This window comes from Parambassis ranga, chromosome 13, assembly GCF_900634625.1.
Source record: "Parambassis ranga chromosome 13, fParRan2.1, whole genome shotgun sequence".
NCBI classification, from domain to species: domain Eukaryota; kingdom Metazoa; phylum Chordata; class Actinopteri; family Ambassidae; genus Parambassis; species Parambassis ranga.
Genome location: NC_041033.1, coordinates 12,049,363 through 12,063,112, shown reverse-complemented (window position 1 = coordinate 12,063,112; position 13,750 = coordinate 12,049,363). Strand labels below are relative to the sequence as shown.

At 40.6% G+C, this 13,750-nt stretch overlaps 1 protein-coding gene across 3 annotated transcripts in view; it reads left to right on the top strand.

Annotated features, from left to right (window-relative positions):
• LOC114445385 (cGMP-inhibited 3',5'-cyclic phosphodiesterase A-like) overlaps positions 1 to 13,750 on the top strand; it is a 39,108-nt gene extending 25,358 nt beyond the window's left edge. For 2 of the 3 annotated variants that reach the window (XM_028420418.1, XM_028420419.1), the window contains 13 exons: positions 1,100 to 1,245; positions 1,333 to 1,448; positions 1,525 to 1,765; positions 1,871 to 1,947; positions 2,230 to 2,426; positions 2,956 to 3,093; positions 3,300 to 3,411; positions 3,987 to 4,094; positions 4,720 to 4,919; positions 5,378 to 5,581; positions 5,661 to 5,822; positions 7,719 to 7,986; positions 8,553 to 13,750. In XM_028420418.1, the coding sequence (XP_028276219.1) occupies positions 1,100 to 1,245; positions 1,333 to 1,448; positions 1,525 to 1,765; positions 1,871 to 1,947; positions 2,230 to 2,426; positions 2,956 to 3,093; positions 3,300 to 3,411; positions 3,987 to 4,094; positions 4,720 to 4,919; positions 5,378 to 5,581; positions 5,661 to 5,822; positions 7,719 to 7,986; positions 8,553 to 8,869 (2,286 nt within the window). In that variant the 3' untranslated portion in view covers positions 8,870 to 13,750. The remainder of the gene's footprint in view (positions 1 to 1,099; positions 1,246 to 1,332; positions 1,449 to 1,524; positions 1,766 to 1,870; positions 1,948 to 2,229; positions 2,427 to 2,955; positions 3,094 to 3,299; positions 3,412 to 3,986; positions 4,095 to 4,719; positions 4,920 to 5,377; positions 5,582 to 5,660; positions 5,823 to 7,718; positions 7,987 to 8,552) is intronic. The other variant, XR_003671630.1, reaches the window with a different exon arrangement.

Here is a 13,750-nt window from a genome sequence, read left to right as displayed (position 1 = left end):
TTCCAGGGGCCTTTTTAATGTTTTACAAGGCCAGTGCTTCAAAATGTATGCAGGCACTTAAGGCGGCAAGGAAACTAAATAAAGCGTGTGATGCAATGCAGGATAGTCCTACCAGGAAAGTGACTAGCAGCTTTAACACTGCCTGAGTGCACTCAAATGCTGGAGCCATGCAGTAGAACTCAATGAGATGCTACCTCATTTTAGCTCATTGGGGTTTTGTGAGGCTGCATGTGGGTAAAGTTGGTGATTCATCTCACTTGCACTGCCTGGTTGTATGGCTCTGAACTGAGGACACAGTTACATAAAGGTAATCAGTCATGTTAGTGACTAAGGACCATTTCTTACTAACCCACACAACAAGACACTTGTTTTGTTTTTGTTTGTTAAAATCTGCCTGGGTAAAATTTAATTTTTTTTGCTTATAGCTTCTGTAAGCATATTGTCTGGCTTGTCTTTTCATGTTGATCATCTCCAGCAGTTCAGTCAAGTTTATAGTGGCTACCAGACATTCTGCTGCAGATTGTTACTTTTTGTTAGAAGAAAATCCTGCTATAGAATCAAAAACCAGCAGCAATACTGCAGGTTGTGTCTAATGTTTAAGTCAGAGCATGTTATTAGGCTGTAAAAACAGCACAGTACTGTAACACCACACACAGTAATAATAATTATTAGTAATTAAATTAACTATAGTGATGTCCACCCATCTCTTTACTCTCCTCCTCTATTCTGTTTTACATTTCCTTCATCATAAAAGAGAAGCCCCACAGTGCATATTAAGAGCATGTGTGTGATCCTCTGCTGCCCTCTATGTTCCACTTCATGTGTGTATGTGTGTTGATGTATGTGTCCCTTTCAGAAAAATACACCATGCTGCAGAGTTTAGCTCATGGCGCTACAGCTAAATATACAAGAGCAGATAGACCGGCACCAAAGGGGGGACAAGCATGTCTGCCTCCTACTCTGTCCCTCATATGCTTTTAAAAGAACAGGCACAAGCTTGAAGAACAACAATGCTTCTGGTTGGATGTCTTCACTTTTTGATGGAGGATAAAATGCTGAATTACACAAGATCTCAATGAAGTTCTTGTCTACATTGTAGCGTCTCAGGCGGAGTCTGCCCCCCGGACTGCTGAGAAGAATTTCATCAACTTGGACCACCACCACCTCAGCGACAGGCCTGCCTACCATTGAGCCGGGCCCAGTACGCAGAGACCGCTCAGCCAGCATTAAACACACCACAGACAGGTACAGTCCCGCTCTCAGAGACATCTTTAGATTACTGCCATATGTGAGATGTATCTAATGATTTTTTGTGTCACATTAAATGTGAAGTGAATCATGGACCAACTCTGTGATGATGACCATCTCAAAGAGTCGCTCCATGTCTGCCTCCTGCGCTGTCTCCATCACTTCCAACCACCTCTACAGCAAACCACTGGGAAGACCAGGTGTGTGTCTGCTACTTCACACATTGTCGAGTATATTTTGTGGATTCTTTACAATGTTTGGATAATTCTTTTTTAGGTTTCCCCCCCTCCAACATATCACCTCTGGGCTCTCCGTGCCCATCTCCAGCCCAGGGCACGCCTGTGTCCAGCCCTACAATAAAGACATGTTCAGTGCAGCTTCCTGAGCCGGCTGGGCCACTAATAGAGCGAACACCGAGCTCTGTGGCCCCCAAGAGCCATCACAGAGCCTTAACTCACAGCCAGAGCGCCCCGAGCTCCACCACAACTCACTGGCGGCCTCCATCACTCTGTGGCAGGTAGCCTGATGAGTTCATACATGTTCATTTAATGAGGGGAATAAATCACTTCATATGGAATTGTTATGAATGAATGTTCATGTCTCTCTGCTCTCTTTCTGTCAGCTGTGGCCGGCCATTCAGCAATCGACTAAACAAGGGGGTGGAATCTGTCGACAAAGGGGACAGAATACCACATCCAGGTAAACAGCAGAGCAGGACCTGCAAGCTTTTCTCTTTCTGTTTAATATCACCATCAACTTCAGCGGGAAGTTTGGAGAGAGTGTGAAGATAATGTTATTTTCCCCTAACAAACTCTTACATACTTACTGACATAAATAGCAGTGATTCCTAATAAAAGAAACTATTTTGTGTATATTCTTATTCAGTTTTCTGATGTAGCCTTATTTTTGCTTTGATTCATTCACCCTGACAGCCTTACTGTGAATACACTCTCCTGACCTGTGTTAATTGTCTTTTACCAGATGAGCGTGCAGTAGCTTCGTCAGACTACGACAGCACTTACGACAGCACCTATGAGACCAACCACAGTGACAGCAGCGACTTTGCACAGAATGAAGAGGAGGGAGAGGGAGGCAAGAAGCCTCCTGAAGCCAGGGAGGGATGCAGGGAGTACCCAGCAGAGGGCATCGTTCTCCATCCACTCCTGCCATCACCAGAGGTACAGAAGGATCAGACAGGGCTTCACCATGGATTCATTCTTTCCAACAGGAGAAAAAAAATCATTTTAGTTCACCTTTTGATTTACTTTAAATTCACTGTATAATAATAGAGTGTGTTAGTGGAGTGCTGATGGTTATCACACTATACTGAAAAGCTGTTGTTGTTATTCATTCAGTGTTTTAATGCAGGCATATTTAAAATATTTAATATTAACATTAAAATGTAAAATAAAACTGGATTTAGGGTAGTTACAGTTACAGTTTGAACTGGCTAGGTTGAAATAATAGTATAAAATGTCATTATTTCTATATAGTATACCATATTGAAACAGGTGTCATTAAATCTTGAATGTATTACATGTAATAATAACATAAGATAATATTAAAATATTTAAAATAACTGATTTTGAGTAATCTAATATATCTGGATTACATTATAAATTCCATTAAAGAGCATGTATTAGATCATCTATATTAAGGTTAATAGTTTTTTTTCCTGTGTATCTTTGTACTATCTTTACCTGACAGGATAAGCCAGTCTTGCCCCCCCAGGATCCAGTCATGCCAGAGCTGGAGCCTCTGATGAGTCAACTCAACAGCTGGAACTTTCCCATTTTCAGTCTAGTGGAGAGGACTCACGGCAAAACAGGCTGCATCCTCAGCCAGGTAAACAATAAATACTGAGGAAAACCTGTAACATATGTTATCAATACTGACTGAATTAGCAAAGAGTCGTATTGACTGAAATATCAGTATGTGATACACCTGCAGGCACTGATCTAAAACACATGCAAACAGCAGTCATCCTATAGGTGATGAAGACATTTTTTCTTATATGTACATGATTCTCAGTAGTGATTGTGTCTTCCCAGGTTTCTTTTAGGCTCTTTGAGGACACACGTCTGTTTGAGACCTTCAGGATTCCTGTAAAAGAGTTCATGAACTACTTCCATGCATTAGAGAATGGCTACAGGGACATACCTTGTAAGTAGAAGGTCCTTATATTTATCAAAATACAGTAAACATCCCGTACTACCTTCATCTGCCACAAGGTGGAGCTCATGTTCATGAGATGTAAAAGTAACAGGCGTTCTTCAGACATGTCTCTGCATGTGTTTACTGTACAATTATAAAGTATAATGGCATAATTTAATGGCAGAGGGTTATTATACCAGGTTTACACTGGTGTTCATGTCTAGGCTATAGATGCTTTGAGCCTGCGGGTCAGATATAACATTATAGATAAAGTAAAGAATACATAGAACAATGTACGTTATAGCACTTACAATTCAATAAGTAAAGCAGGGGATTGGGTTAGAGACAGTTGTGCCAATGAATGAATGAAGTGCCATTGCTTTCACTTGTGACATGTATGATAGAGAATCAGATTTCAGTCATCTAGTTCCAACAAATCAATGTTTTTGCCCTTCCCACAAAACCCTTCCACATGTCCCTCCAGATTAAATCTGTATTTGATCATTTAATCACTGTGGTCTTACTGCACATACTGATGTGAGTTAGCTGTTCCTTTTTTTATATATATATAACTTACTCTCTAGATCACAACCGGATCCACGCCACTGACGTGCTTCATGCTGTCTGGTACCTCACCACTCAGCCTGTGCCAGGCCTGCCCATCCTGCTGGCTGAGAACGGAATACACGTTGGTGCGTTTTTATACATACAGCCAGTTCTTATCCCTTAACATTGTTATTTGTTCCTCATATATTTTTTTAGTTTATTTAGTATAGGAGGTCAAATTTCAGCATACTATGTCCCACATGTACCCAGGCACTATAGAGTGTACTGATCCCATCTTGTAGAATTTGACAGACCTCAACAAACCTTATATAAGTTATTTACTTCTATATTTTTGCCTAATCAGTCAAAAAATTAACACAATGTTCACATAATGAGAGCTATATCAAGGTCTGTGTTTGCCTCTTAATTATCAGCAACCTCTGTAAATATAATTTTGTTTAAATTCTCTTAAGAATGTCTACTGTTTCACTCTGCTGTTATACATATTTGGAAAGCACTGTACATGTCACATGCAAGAAGAAAGCTTTTTTAACAATGTCCAAAACCAGGCCACAACACATACTGAGCCCAACAACCAGGCATGCATTCAGTGTGCACACAAAGAAAGGTGTAAGCACACAATGGGTTATTTGTGGATATAGAACTTTGGTTGTCACCTGATAGTGATATGGGAGTAAAACTCTATCCAAAGCAAATCAGTCTAACAACACCGTGTGCTGTGCTGGTGTGCATTTGTGTTTGTGTCAATAGACTCAGAAAATGGCATCACGCCTGTTGCCACAGGATTCCTGGCGTCTAAGATGAACTCTGTGCTGGAAGAAGGTTATGGCTCCCTGGCTGGTCTTATCCCCGCACTGGAGCTCATGGCCCTGTATGTAGCTGCTGCCATGCACGACTATGACCACCCTGGAAGAACCAATGCCTTTCTAGTAGCAACCAGTGCACCACAGGTGAATAAACGCAGTGGCCCAGATGGGGATGGGCTGCAGAGATGATTGATGGCCTTCACTATTAGGATGTAAAACAAACAATGGTAGCTTCTACTAGGATTTCTGGTATTATCAACAAGCACAAGAACACACAGAGGGGGAGGACATTTATGAACAGAGTGTAACTCAAACGTGTGGCACCTCTAACTAACAGGAACAGAGGAGGAGATTGTCCACACTGTTCACATTGGGAAAACTAAATTTGGATGGCCACAAGCCTGGAATCTGGAGCTAAACTTACACATAAATATAGTATAAATACCTGTATATCTATACAATATACACAGCCAGCAGTGTGCTATTTGTTTCCACATATGTTATAAGCTCCCCTGATTGGTCAGCTGTGTTGTCCTGAGCATACACCGCCTCTCATTCCTCATCATAAAACGGTAATGTCTCTCTGTCCTTTACAACTGTAGGCTCTCCTATACAACGACAGATCAGTCTTGGAAAACCATCATGCAGCTTCAGCTTGGAACCTCTTCTTGTCCCGACCTGAGTATAACTTCCTAGCTAACCTCGAACACGTGGAGTTTAAGCGTTTCCGCTTCCTGGTCATTGAAGCTATCCTAGCCACTGATCTCAAAAAGCACTTTGACTTCCTGGCAGAGTTCAATGCAAAGGTAAACTCACATAAACCCACAGTGACCATCTATCATCCACTTGCTGACATCACATTATGATTTTTTTCTACCTTTTCAGGTGGGCGATGAAGGTGTGTCTGGTATCGATTGGACCAATGAGAACGACCGATTGCTGGTGTGCCAGATGTGCATTAAGCTTGCTGATGTCAACGGGCCGCTGAAGTGTAAAGAACTGCACCTGCAGTGGACGGAAGGCATTGTTAATGAGTTCTATGAACAAGTAAGTTTACAAATATGTCTAAGCTGTGTATGATGAAGTGTGTAAAGAGAATGGGTGGCTGGTGGCCTGCAGATAATGCACTCTGAATGTAAAGCCCCCAATTTGTGTTATTAGCATCCTCACGCCGCTGCTTATGCTGGGAGGTTAACAAACTGCAGGAGAAAACATGTTTGTGTTGGACAAAGAATTGGGAATCATGGGTAAAATCTAAAATAAATCTTGTGGTGTGTCCTTGAGTTGTTGCTCAAGGTTAATTCAGCAAGATTTCATGTGTGTAAGTGCATGTTCCCTCTGACCATCACAGAAATACTTACCTACTAGCTCATGAATTTGTTAGAGAGCACTGTGGACAGATGCCTGGCAACAAATCCTGCTCTAGACCATAAAGATTGAATCTGATTATTCACCTAGCAACAATATTCAAAGTAGAATAGCGTTAATTTGACATTTCAAAGCTTCTTACACACTTTTTTTTTCCTCACAGCGGTATCTCTGTTTAAAATGAGTTTATATTCATACTCTATAACGCAGTGTTGCTTTCACAAGGTTCCTATGACAATCAGCAAACACAGTATCAGCACATATTATGTCTATTTAGTGCATTTTTAATGAAGGGAACTTTGCGTAGCAAGGATATCAAAACAGTGTTCAGCAGCATGAAACCTCTAATCTGAACTGTGCTGATTGCAGTGGAAAGAGTCCTCCCTCTGATCTGTGTCTGATGTTTAGCATTCTGCTTTTTCCCTCAAACCTTCTGTTCAATTCACATAATAGCTTTGAGAATAATGTATGTCCTTTGAGCCCAAGCATGGGGGTGAAGTGAGAGAGAGTGGGTGAGAGACGGTGTGTGTGCTTTCCTTTTTTTAGGGGAGAGACAGATGACCTAAATATGCCATCTTTGACAGCACTCATTCATAGCCACATAGAGGAAGATCACAGATGAAACTAGGTTCTCAGTCAGATGTAAACACAAACACACACACACATTTACATCGTCCTTTGAGATGCAGCACTATATTATTGAAAACATCTGCAATTTCTGCTCATTTTCTCTCAGATTACACTGTGCATACAAACATACAGCTCGCACAATAACCACTAGTGCTGTGCACTGACGCCATTCAGGTTTCTGGTTGCCATAGCAATCAGAGCTCTTGCCCCTCTGCCCTCCTACTGAACAGCTTTGAAAGCCCTAACATCAAAAAACAAACACAGGAGCAGACTACAGATCAGTCACAATATATGTAAGAACAACACTAAAGATATTTAGTTTTGCAAATTGAATTTTGCAGGTTACCGCAGATAGGGCATCCATTCTTGTAGAGATTCTTAGTAGGAAATTACAAATAGGAGACTGCAAACGTCTGTCTGAGATATGAATTCACTGCAGTTATGGCTTTGTGGAGGAAGAAGGACAAGCATCCCAAGGACGAGGAAGGAGTGTCACGACTCCAATTCGGCCTCAACTCACAGAAGAGTGATTGTTATACAAATCATACCTGGCTGGTGGCTAAAGATAATTGCATAGAATATAGTGGCTGGTGGTGACTTAAAATATTCAGATTGGATTCACCATTGCTATGAGAGAGGTTTATTTGGTTGACTGATACCGACAGATCAGTCTGTTGGTTTGATGATTTTCTATTTGTAGTCTTCTTGACCTACTTTCAGGAGACCCTGAGGCAGTGTAACTGGGGCTGTCTGTGCTTGACAGACTAAATGCCTTTACCTATTGAATGATGTAGAATTTACTTACATTTTCTATACTGATATATTATTTCAGTTACATGATTAGGTAGTTTCTTTCATTTTTAAGGTTTTTCACAAATGTCTCTAAATCTCATGTAACAAATGTTAATGTTATTTTATCTCATTCATCCCTCACACACATTTTAGGGTGATGAAGAAGCAAGCCTGGGCCTTCCCATCAGCCCATTCATGGACCGGTCTGCTCCACAGCTAGCTAAACTCCAGGAGTCATTCATCACTCACATAGTGGGACCACTGTGCTCCTCCTACGACTCTGCCGCCCTGATGCCAGGACGCTGGGTTGACCCGTCCGAGGGAGAGATGGAGCCAGAAGCAGAGAAGGAAGGTCAGGATACAGAGGAGGAAGAGGAAGATATGGCAGATGAGGATTCATCGACCAGTTCTGAAACCTCCCGTATGTCTACCTCTTGTATTATGTAGTAGGAAAGTGCAGCCTCAGTCAGTGGCTATATATGTCACTGACAACTGAGATTAATATCCAGTCGCTTGGTGAGATTTGAGATTTTTTTTCTTAGAAATCTTGTTTGCTGGCTTTTGGTTCACTGATGGTTGGTTCACAAGGTGGAATAAAGAATTCATCCCAGAATTAGAATTAGGTTTATGCATTCAAACACGGTCAAGTGGCTATGAGAGATCACAAGCTTACACAGGTTACCAGCTTTAAGCTCAGCACCTGTGTAGTCAGCCTTTATATGAAGAAGATGCAACTGAGACTTGGATCTGCCCATAGTGATGACTCATGTTCCAAGTATTTTTTGAAAAGGTTTGCCTTTTTCTAAGCATCTTAGCCTCCACAGATGTCTTGAGAGATCGCTGATTAAGAAAATTACCAGGAAATGAACAGTGGTCGCCCATCACTCAACCCAAACATCTGCTCTACTGTAATTTGTCACTTCAGTGTAATACTTAGAAAAAGAATTCCTTAAATCTGAGTCTAACTGTTGGGTTTGTGTCTCGCAGAGCGACAAGAAACCAAAAAGACAAGCAGGCGGAAAGTGTTTTGCCAGATCACACAGCATCTTTTGGAAAACCACGAAATGTGGAAAAGAGTGATTGCTGCAGAAGCCCCCGAGGAGGCCCAGGAGGAGAACCCAAACGGCATCGGCAACCCCACCGATTCAATCACAGCCATTCACGAAGAAGAGGAAGAGCAAGCAAGCAAAGAGGAGGAGTCAGTTGATGGTTTGGATGAAAGGGAAGAGGTGCCTGCTATAGAGGAAGAGGAAATCCTTCCTCAATCAGAGACTTCAGGAGGAAAAGAGGAAGAACCGGAGTGATACATGAACTTCGGCCTCTTCTTTACCTGAACGTTGTCTAAAAAAAAAAAAAAAGTTTTTTTTTTTCCTAACTAAACTCTTGATATGGTAGCCAGCACATCACTTTGACACAACACTGTAGAAGATGTTTTGGGTAAAATGTGCCTAACAAAAACAGGGTTGAGGACAGGGATGACCCAGTGCACCTGACCAGGAGAGAGAGAGAGGTGAGACAAGCGAAAAGACGAAGTGACTATGGGGAAGTAGAAAAAGGTGGAGATAAAAAAAAAAGAATGAATAATGAATATGGACTGTATTTGTTTTTGTTTTAGTGTTTGTTTTAGTCTGGATCTGGTGCCCTGCCCTCACCCAGACTGCCCATCCTGCACTAATAGGCCAACCACGTTGATTCACAGATTCACTCCACCAGTGAGTAATACACTGTCACAAGCCTCCCCAACCCACCTTTCTTTGTCGCTCCGCGCCTATCAGGACACTGTGGAGCCAGCCAGCTGGTCGAAGATGTGCAACAAGCCCCTTCTCCTTCAAGACAATGGGATGAAAGCCAGGGAAAAGGCTGTGTCCTATTGAGGCTGAGCTATGTGAATTTCAGAGGGAGATGAAAAAAACAAGAGTCAGTGGTTAGTGCATTGTGTATACAGACATACACCCATAAACACACACGCAGAGTGCTGTAGCAGAAACACATTCCATGCTCAGAACAGATAGGAAGTTTGACAAAGAACCCTGTTGCTCCAAAAGCTTTATTCTCACTCAAGGAAAAAACATACAAAACAGTGTTTTGTTCATGTCAAACAATGTCAGTAGTGATTTTCTCTTCGTCTTTTGTTACTCAGCCAGTGCAGCACACCTACATGTTTCCAGGCTTCACATTACTCAGGAAGGCAGAATCCTGTAGAGTGAAAAGGACTACCAGTGTCCTTGGCCTTTTTCTTAGTCTTTCTCTGAGAGCAAACTCAAAGTGTTCCCACAATAATGTCCCCAGAAACATGCGGTTCCTTTTCTACACACAGCACACGTCACATTATAATGTAACAAGACGCAAAACTGGGTACTAAGTGTTTTTGAGCAGTAGAGTAAATGTAGCTGCTAATCAGATGAAATATTTTCTTCTCATTAGGTATGTTTTAAAGTCTGGTATGTAGGCCAAATATTTGAGAAAGTGAAGTAATCCAAAGTAAGCTGTAGTAGACCAGGCCAGAGCTGAGTCACAGCTCCAAATCACCCAAGAAGATTTATGTTAATAAGACATAACCAGCCTGTCAACACCGCTGCCATCCAGGAGGTGCACACAATAAAATGTAACATCTGAGCCGCAAAAAAGGGTAAAGAAACAATGATGTTAACCCTTTCCTCTAATGGAGAACAGGCTGTGTGATCTCTTCCTGTGCTGCTGTTTAAATGACCATATTGTGGCCACAGAGTGAGCTAAAGTTCCTAGAAAGAATTTCTGATCACAAGCCAGAAGACATGTCTCCATTTGTAGTCCTCACTTAGGACACCGGTGGCTTAACAGGTGGTGTCAGCACTTTCTTTTGATGTCCTCAGATTGATGATGATGTAGAAAAGTGTGAACGCGAAGAACATCCTCAGTAATGAGAGCTAGTAAGGAAAGAGGAAAGGGGGGGTTCAGCTTTACTCTTAGCTGCTTATGAAGGGTCAGAGTGGTTTCAGATCTTTTATTTCACATTTCAGCAGATTCTTCCAGATGTAACTCTTTGAAGATGAGCCAGTGTGTTCAGATTAAAAATCATGTGATGAGCTACATTTCCAGGTCTATGTAAAAAGTTTACAGGGATATGAGGTACGCTGTATTTGATCTTGATCTGAAAAGAGACAGGGGCCCTTTGTGGATTTAGATCCAGATATTAATGATGTGTAATAGGTAGGTGTTTTTTTTTTTAGCAATACAAAGTGAACAGGGGGACATTTTTTACCTACGCTTTAACAGATTTGAATCGCACACTTTTGAAGAAGATGCCAGAGACTTAGATAAGTAAGATGGTATAGATGGCAATCAAACATCATTAATCGTTGATCTTCTGAATTTCACACTACAGACACAGTTCCCTAAAGACTAGAAGAATGTCTGAGGTGTATACAAGATGGCACAATTATACGTGGTACAAAGGGCAGATAAGATGGTGATCAATCACTCTGATTATTACCTGAAACGATGGCAGTGAAGTCCAAAAATAACATAATAGATCCAAACATCCATGATAAACTTCTTGGAAACAGTCTGCTGAGTAAAAACTGGCTGAACTTGCGCTACTGTGACCCAATTTCTTAACTCAATTAGTTTTGCTAATACTGTCGTAATGCCATCTAAATCCTCAGCTGTATCCATTGCACTGTTATCAAAATGCTCATTGTGCAAGCTCGGGCTAAACTGTGAAGCATTATGTCCTTGACTGCTTATTCCCTGTATTTATAAAAGGGTGCAGTGGCTGAGCTTGTTTTTTAATCATATGAAAGAGGAAGCCCATGCTAACCAAAGCCTGTGCTTATTGTTTATGTTTCAGTTGGACACTGTTGGATGTCTCTTGTGTTTTGTTTTGTCTTACCATCGTAGATAATATTTGAAAAAAAAGGAGCTACTTTTGAAACGCTTCTCTGGGTTTTCAATTTGCAATCTATTATCCAGTATAATACGCAATTAAAGGCAAAATTACCTCCAGCAGGAAGGAAGCAGCAGGAAGTCCGAGATAAAAAAAATATCTGTCAAATGTTGCTTGGCAACAGAAAAAAATAGAGAACATAATGACATGTGGCCCCTGAATCAACCTGTCAGCATAAGTGTATTTGTAGCGCTATGCAGCAAGACACACGAGTAAGTTCCCTCCAGTCTTCCAACAGCCTCTCCTTGCATTGGTTTGTCATGATAAGGTAGACAGGTAGAATAACGTGTGAACAGCAGCTGACACATGATTGATCACAAAGCTGAGGGTCTGAGCAGCGACTGGGAAGCCTCCTGTCTGATGGAAACAACAGGAAGCTGATAAATGAGCCTGAGCTCCATGCACTGTAAATACCCTACACACTATATTCAGTATATCAATACCTCACATGCAAATCAAATGTGCATATATTACAATGGAGTTTTTCATGTCCCACATGTGTTTGTTTGCACTTTTATGTTTGGAGACTCCCTTCACTGTATTTAATTAGACACAAAGAGTTCAGAGCTCACTACTGTAGCAGTCAGCTCAGAATAAACTCTCCCCTCCCCTGATCTCACTAAAGTGCAGCAATCCAAGAGACTTGAATTGATCAAAACTGTGATAGAACATGGGGTTGTCAATGGTTGAACTGGTCAAGCTTCCCTCAAGGTTTGCATCTTTTTACAGTAGAAATTAAAGGACCTTTTTATCATATTCTTGACATATTTGGTAGTCATTTTTAAATAATTATAAATTCTTTAAAATATGTTTTATCCATTTATTTTACTTTTTATTTGCTTTATCCATAATAAGTAAAATTCTGCCAAACTTAGAAAAAAAAACTTAAAGCTACAGTACAAAGCTTTCGTCTTCCCCTTCTGGCAGTGGGAGTATTTACACTACACTGTTAAATTGGGCATATGCCTATATATAAGTGAGGCTGCCTCTGGTGGGTCACAGAATATAGTGCAACAACACAGCAACAGGAGCTGATGCAGCTTTGAAGTGAGAGAAATGTGTTGTTCACCCACTTTGATTATGAATACAAAATACAGGCAGACCTGTAAAACACAGCTGCTTCAGTTGCAAGCTGATCACATGTGATGTAAAGTTACAACTGATTTGTAGTAAATAGGCCAATACATAGAAAACCACTTGTATGGTCCTAGAATTCATTTTTTGTTATTCTAGATTAGATTATTAATCTTTCCAGCACAACGTAAACACGCATGACTCTCAAGATTTGGTCGTCATACTGACACTGAACCATTTTTTTTATTCATAACTTTCTTTTTCTTCATTTACTAAAAACTTGGATGGAAGACAACAAGCGTGCAGGGTCTACGACTACAACCAAACTCTTTCACTTTAGCAGAGCCAGTATCAGTAGTTTCTTTAGCAAGCAGAAGGGGATTGCTGCACACACTGGATTAACTTGTGCAAACCAAAGAAACTTTTTAACCTTTGTAGTTTTTTGTGATTTGCACAAAACAAACCCTAAAGGGAGCATTTTCTTTCTTTCTTTCTTTAGTTTTATTCAGAACCTTGTTAGGATCAGATTTTTGAATATGCATAGTTTGTTCTCATGTAAAAATAAACCAGATTAAAGCAATTTTTTTCACTTGCCATGTCAGCAGGCACCAGTAGCACCACAGTGTAACAGACGTACTGTTCTGTTCTCACACTGAAGCCCTTGTAGTTTCTTTTTGATGGTGTCAACCAAAACACTTTTTTTTATATTGTTTGTTGTTTCAGCCATTTTCAAAAAGGGGGGCTCCGCTCCTGTGCCATACCATTTTCCACATGTATGTATGTATACATTGTTTGAATGCTGTATTCCACAGCTTTCCTTGTTTGCCACAAAGGAAACCAAAACAAACTTCTTCTTTTTTTTCATCACCTTTAAAGCAAAACAAACAAGACTGGTATGTTTTTAATCCACGCACTATAGCAGGCGCTTCAGACTCAATTCTTTCTTTCTCTCCAGTATCTTGCACTTAACACATGTAGCAATACCTACAGGATGGGGAAATCGTGTGACTCACCAGTATTTGTTTAAGTGGAATATGACATTTTATTTCTAGATATTGTTTGACTTTGTATAAAAATATATACTGTACAGATTCAAAAGTATATTATGACAAAAAACTTTTAGAAAAATATTTATTTTTACTGTTTTGTAATTTAGACACAATACTGTAGCTCCTCTATTGCCAGA